This window comes from Saccostrea cucullata, unplaced genomic scaffold (assembly GCF_032062105.1).
Source record: "Saccostrea cucullata isolate Sc308-1 unplaced genomic scaffold, CSIRO_AGI_Scuc_v1 ctg5924, whole genome shotgun sequence".
NCBI lineage: Eukaryota > Metazoa > Mollusca > Bivalvia > Ostreida > Ostreidae > Saccostrea > Saccostrea cuccullata.
In genome coordinates, this window is record NW_026939342.1 from 51,031 (window position 1) to 58,291 (window position 7,261).

General features: G+C 34.6%; 2 protein-coding genes across 2 annotated transcripts; both read left to right on the top strand.

The window, feature by feature from the left end:
* Nucleotides 1-243: 243 nt before the first annotated feature.
* Nucleotides 244-994, top strand: LOC134252917 (toll-like receptor 4). The gene has a single exon (XM_062735455.1). The coding sequence runs from the start codon at nucleotides 262-264 to the stop codon at nucleotides 964-966; it is 705 nt and encodes a 234-aa protein (XP_062591439.1). The 5' UTR covers nucleotides 244-261; the 3' UTR covers nucleotides 967-994.
* A 2,421-nt stretch (nucleotides 995-3,415) lies between these two features.
* On the top strand, nucleotides 3,416-4,255 carry LOC134252918 (toll-like receptor 4). Its single transcript, XM_062735456.1, has one exon. It carries the CDS (start codon nucleotides 3,537-3,539, stop codon nucleotides 4,062-4,064), a length of 528 nt encoding a protein of 175 aa, XP_062591440.1. The 5' UTR covers nucleotides 3,416-3,536; the 3' UTR covers nucleotides 4,065-4,255.
* The last annotated feature ends 3,006 nt before the right edge of the window (nucleotides 4,256-7,261 follow it).

A 7,261-nucleotide genomic window follows, 5' to 3' on the forward strand; every position in this document is an offset into this window, starting at 1 on the left:
TTTCCCGATCATCTCAATGTTTAGATTATTTTAAACAACAGGATTTTTAAAAAAAAAAATCAAGATCATTGTCTTTATTTTTTTTTCCTTGCAGAGAAACAGGGAAAAGTGTATATAAATATATTTCATTTCGAGGTATATTTTCTTCAAAAACAAATAAAATGCAGAAATAGAATTTCCATCACCGTTTTATTACCCATGATTGCGAAGACTTAATATTTCATTTAATATTGTTGTAGAAATTCGGAACATTCATTCAACATGTTTGGTCTGTTTTGCCTTTCTGTTTTATTTGCGACACACTTCAAAGCAGAATCTCTGGAATGTTCGTCCGACAAAAGATGTATATGCCCAATCTATCAGGGACAACTTTGGGCAAATTGTGAAAACCTCAATCTCACAACAACACCATCTTTTAACAGTGAAGTTACAGGAATAAATCTTGCAAGAAACAACATTTTAAAGTTTCCAGAAAACCTTCCTAGGGGAATACTGTATTTAGACGTCTCCGAAAATATACTGCAACAAATGGATGCAGCGTCACTAGGAAAATATAAGGACCTGAGAAATTTAAGTGTTTCTAGCAATAAACTTAGATCTATTGAGCTTGGAGCTTTTGAGAAGTCCCCAAATATTCAACATCTTGACATTTCAAGTAATCAGGAATTAACTTTAGAAGTTATTGTTAATGTATCGAGTGACTTACAAAATTCTACTTCAATTCGAGTTCTAAATTTTGAAAAATTACAATGCACCTATGGCGTCAGTTTTAATCTCATGAAATATCATACTGTTTATCTCAAGAACACAAAGCTAGAGGAACTGAATTTAGCGTCAAATCGCATCAACAGTCTTGAAACAGGACTTCTAACAGAATTACCAAAGTCCCTTAAACATCTAAATTTGGCGAATAACATTCTGAGTTTTGGATTTTATTTGGCTGAGTTTGGCAGTTGCCCAATGTAATCAGTATAAATGTGAGTTTTCAAGCTTCTTTCCGGCAGTTGCTTACAAAGGAGTTTTTGTCTCGCCTGCGACGAATGTCGCGAAGCGAGACATAGCGACCATAGATTCCGTCGTCGTCGTCGTCGTCGTCGGCGTCCAACTTTTGGTTAACCCAAATGTCAAAGTTTTATAAACTGCAATAACTTTCTCAAATTTTATTTCTTGAAATTTGGACACAATATTCAGTATGGATAAAAATTTATATCCCAAGTATGATTTTGAAAAAAAAAATTCAAATTTTTCCGTATTTTTTCCTTAAGTTGGACTTAGTTTTTTCATGATAATTTATGGTGAAGACCTATATTCCAGCAACTATAAGTTATAGGGATATGATAATTAGTCAGTGGATACATCATGGGTAACCACAAACGTCAGTACCAGAATTAGGTCATCTTGACCTACATTTTTCTGCATGAGTGACTTTGGTTAAATTTTTGGTGGAGGTCCATATCTCAGCATCTATAACTTATAATGGCATGATGATTTGTCATTGTACAGGTTATAAGTAACCAACAACATCAGTACCAGAATTAGGTCATTTTGACCTACATTTTTCTGCATGAATGACTTTGGTTAAATTGATAATGGAGGTTCATATTTCAGCAACTATAACTTATAGTGGCATGATAGTTAGTCAGTGGATACATCATGGGTAACCACAAACGCCTGTACCAGAATTAGGTCATCTTGACCTACATTTTTCCACATGAGTGACTTTGCATAAATTTATGGTGGAGGTCCATATCTCAGCAACTATAACTTATAGTGGCATGATAATTTGTCAGTGGATACATCATGGGTAACCACAAACGCCTGTACCAGAATTAGGTCATCTTGACCTACATTTTTCCGCATGAGTGACTTTGCATAAATTTATGGTGGAGGTCCATATCTCAGCAACTATAACTTATAGTGGCATGATAATTTGTCAGTCTACACATCATGGGTAACCAACAATATCAGTACCATAATTAGGTAATCTTACATTTTCTGCATGAAATGATACATATACAGTGGATTTGATTTCAAAATGCAAGTTCAAATTATTGCGACTCATAACACGTTGCAATATTCGCAATAATAAAAACATCACAATAATTTGTGAATTTACAGGGTATATGTATATATATGAGATTTAACCTACATGATGCATTTGGATCCTACCTACTTTTCTGTTTACCAGTTGGCATATGCAGTGCATTACACATGACTCCAGATATTAATCAAGTAAATATAACTTCAACATTTTAAAACTTTCTTGACATGTTACAATGTATGTAATTTTCAGCAATTGACTAAGAGGAAAATGTTGTGTTCATCAGTATGCAAAAGTTATATATTAAATCCATATAAAATATACCTATAGTCAGTCCAGATAGAAACGTTTTACAGTTCTTATTAAGTCCATGACAATATCTCTTTAAAAACCAGCAAAATGACTCGATCCACTTTTTGAGTTATTCCTTCTGAAATGTCAATAAATGCTTCAGTTTATCAGACAATCATTTCTTACTAACCACAGCGACAGCAGGCGAGACACAGGGTTGCGGGCAACCCTTACGTACTTTTTTATAAACTGTAATGATACCCGAGCTGTCGGCACTAGGCTTGCAGAACATTCTGATATTTTGACGAGAAAGCCTAGATTACCATTATCCTTGAATGTAAATTTCGATGTTAGTGTATATTTGCCACGAAATCTCAAAACACTTTATTTCCACGACAATTTGTACAAGTTCACCATACAGGATTATGTTTTCAAGTCTGCCCATAAGTTGACACGTCTGTACATGCAAAACAATATAATCTACGAATTGAACGGTCCTATTATAGGATTTGAAAGTGTGGAATATATAGATTTCTCCAATAATTTCTGCGGTTACATTTCACCGAATTTCTTTCAGTATTTTAGAAATTTATCTTACCTCAACCTATCCCATAATGCATTGGGTGAAACTTTAGAAATGGATGAGAATGGAGAAATAAATTTTTCAATATCTTCGTATGTTGACCACTTTTGATTTAACTAGGAACAGAATTGTTTCTCTTCCGGATAAAATTTTCCGTAATCTGAATTAATTGGAAAATCTTGATATGAGTTATAATTCATTGAATAAATTTTCGATACCTATAAATCATATGACGAATCTCTCAAATGTAGACCTCTCAAATAATCAGTTAACGTCTTTGGATGCGGACACGAGAAACGCGTTAGATTCCATTTCACAAAGTAGAGAAATTTCAGTGAATTTGAGAGATAACAGATTGAGATGCGATTGTGAAAACTTGGGATTTCTAAAGTGGATGCACTTGTCTAAAAATGTAAAATTTCTGTATTTCCACAATTATTCTTGTGATTTCTTAAATTCATCAAAGGTCCATTTTTCTGACATTGAAAATGTACTTCAGACTTTGGAAAAACGATGTGTGTCTTACGCTCTTCTTATTGTGATTATGACGTCATTAATTATCGTCGCCTTGACAACCGCTTTCAGTCGCATTCTTTATAGATACAGGTGGTATTAAGATATATGTATTATGTTGCGAGGGAAAAGTACAAAGACGACGAACTACGTAACCGGAAATATCATGGAAAAGAATATCACTTTGATGCCTTTGTGTCGTATGCTGAAAGTGACCGACAGTTCGTTATTTCTCTAGTGAAGTTCCTCGAAGATCAAACCAATTTGAGGCTGTGTATACACCATCGTGATTTCATCCCAGGGACAGGGATTGAAGATAATATCACAAACGCCATTCATAACAGTAGACAAACTGTTTGTATTATGACGTCACAGTTTTTAGAATCATATTGGTGTATGTTTGAATTGAACATGGCTCGAATGGAATCTATATATTCCCGAAATGGTGAAAATGTTTTTTTTCTTGTGGCTCTAGAGGAAAGTGCAATGAGAAAATTGCCACTTTCTTTAATGGACCTGATAGAATCAAAATCATATTTAGAATTCCCGGAGGGAGGGGACGAGGAGGAAGTAACAGCCTTCAGATCTAACTTAAAGAGCCACTTAAGTCATAGGACAATGGTTTCAGACACTTAAATGAGGCGAGGTTAAGATGACGAACAGCAATCGCTCCAATAATCTTTTCCAGACCTATTGGTAGCACCTGTTCCAAAACAACATACACTATCATAGTTATGCTGGTGATTCTCAAGCTTACCTTGTCTTTAAACCTAGGTACATGTGGAATAACACTGTTTTGAAACTTTTGAGATAGTGAATGTGCACCAATATGCTGAAACTAAACGAGAATAAAACAGATTTTGTATTTTATAGTTTTTACTCCTATACATCAAATAAAAGAATCTCCATTGTATCATCTGAACTTTAGTTGCACCGGCATTAGTGAGACAAGCAGCGTAAAGTACCTCGGTGTACGGTTTGATAGATATCTCAGCATTCAAAAGCAAAATACGTCCATTCCTCGTGCATGCTACTTCAATCTAAGGAACAATGGTAGAACACGACCGATGATTACAGAGAATGCTTGCAAGATCATAGTCTGTGCACTTGTGGCCTCTAGGCTCGACTACGCTAATGATTCACTTTATAGTACAAATAAAACCGACCGGTCACGGTAGCCTAGTGGTAGAGCGTTCGGTTCGTGATCGGGAGGCCCGGGTTCGATTCTCGTTCGCAGCGCCGCGTCATACCTAAGACGTAAACAAAGGTAGTGACTGTCCCTTAGCCAAGCGCTCGGCACTAGAAGTGAAAGTCATGGGTCTTTCGGATATGACCTTAAAAAACGTAGGTCCCGTGTCACAGTAAACGCTGGCACGATAAAGAACCCTCACTGCTCAATGGCCCTGAGTGCAGAGTTTAGGTCTAAATTTGAAGCCCTTCACTGGCATACGGTGATGTCTCCATATGAGTGAAAAATTCTCAAGAGGGACGTTATACAATATACAATCAATCATTCAAATAAAACCGATCTAGCCAAACAGCAAAGAATATAGCGGAACGTTGTATTACCCGTACCAAAAGGAACATTATTTTTTATTCTTTATTTTTCTCGAGAATTTATTATCGCAAAATGACAATTCAACATCAAAGCGCGAAAATAATTTTTTCTAAAATGGAAGGTTGATCAATAAAATTTACATGGATTTCAGCACAGGAAAATTAGAGCAAGTAATTTGATTTGCAAGCGATGCTTCTCGCGAAATTACACGATAATTAATTCTTTGCGTATATGATTTAGAATGTACAGTACTACCATTCTCAAGCCTTTGCATTGGCTTTTAATTGTTAAACGCGTCCAATACAAAATTCTTCTTTATACATACAAAGTTATTAAGAACATGGCACCGAGATACATTGAAAACCTCACCAACATCTATCGACCTGGACGTTCCCTAAGATCAGCAAGCCATCGGACACTGCTAAGACAGTTAAACCGATCTTCTATTTAGGGCAATAGATGTCTTCATGTGGCTGTAGCATCCCTCTGGAACTGTCTACCTTTATCATGTTTATATTTGCGTTTATGTTCGTCTGTGCACCCTTTCACTTAAAACATCTTTAATCCATCTTTATAGGGAGGCATTTAGTTAATTTTTGTTATATTTGATGAGTTAAGGACAGTTGATACAAATAAACTTTTTAAAAACGAGAATTGTTGCATAAATAATCATATATGTGACTCAAGTTGAATAATTTATTATTATGATAATTCTTTCGCTTGATTGTATTTTTATTTTTTGCTGTTTTTTTTTTTCTTCAATATTTTGTTTTTAATAAAGGATATCAATCCCACATTTTTATTTCTTGTGTCATTCAACATTACCTTGATTCCTGATAATGTTTCAATATTTTTATAATTGTACATGTATTCTCACTATGTTATACAGTGCTTTAGGGTGATTGGTTATTTACTATATAAGGCGCTTTATAAATACTGTATAAAACCGGTAGTAAAAAAATTATAAAAACCTAAAACAACATAATTCTGTGAAAGGACTTATATATAAATCTCTGGAAATTTCAGAGATAAAATCATATTTTCAAAAGGAGTGGGCACCCCTGTTGACCGGTCGGACGTGTAGAGAGCCTTACATATACAATAATAATATGTAAAATTCTGTTTAAAAAAATAATAATAAAAAAAAAACAAACAAACAAATAAAAAAAAACAAAAAACCGGCAATTGGTGAAAAACAAGTCAGGTAAAATACAACTCAGTGATACAGTGGCTTCAACGTTATTGCTGACAAAACAACCGTGTAGAATCGTTCGTGTATCGTGCGAGATCGTGCGTGTATCAGACTCAATCGTTCGGAGTTTTAATCGTGCGTGATCGTGCGTTAATAAACTTTCAAATTTCGTTTTGTAAGATTTAAGGTCTTCCGTATTAACGGAAGACCTTATAGTTATTTTATTGTTACTTATTATTTTTTAAAGTCTTTTTTTATCTATATAGAAAAGAAAATAGTATATACTTCTTTAAATAATTACAAAAAATCAATTCTGTACCGATTTTATCAACTCTTGAAGAGCTTCTGATAAACCGTTTCTCGCCTATTTATTTATAATTTTCCTCCAACGACTGGCCTATCAAACAAAGTTAACTTTCGTATATGCATTTTATTTCACCTTTGTTGGTAAAATATTTTTGAACAAAATATAGTGCGACTTTTTCTTTGCCGAAGTAGAAAGTAATAAACTTAAATCATCTACTTGTGAGTGACCATTGACCCGTGTACGGTGTTAACTACGTCAAAATCAACGTCATAAATGGGTAAAATGACGTAATATTAAATTGAGGGAATTTTCCCCCCAATATCATTATTATTGAAACAGAACAGAGGCATGTCTCTGTACAGAGTTACACGTACTTCTATCTAGAAAAAATAATAACAAGTTCCTAATCATTTCCTGCAAAAAACGTTTGTAAACCGAATGTAAAATCGGATCGTGTGACCACACCACCAATCGACTCCATCCGATTTAACTGAGCACGTCGAATGAAAATCGGATGAAAAATTGCATCGTGTGACCGCACCTTAACAGATTTCATCGTGCGTTAATCATGCAGAATCGTTCGTGTAACGTGATCGTGCGTATAAGTTGTCAACAATAACGATGCAGCCAATGTAGGTTAAACAGAATTATAAAGTAAATTCATAAAAACGGCGCTATATTTTTTTGACGAAATGCTGACTTCAAACGAAAATGTTAAAATCCTTGTGACATTAACTTATGTGCGAATAGCCTGTCTCCTAAAAAAAAACGATTGT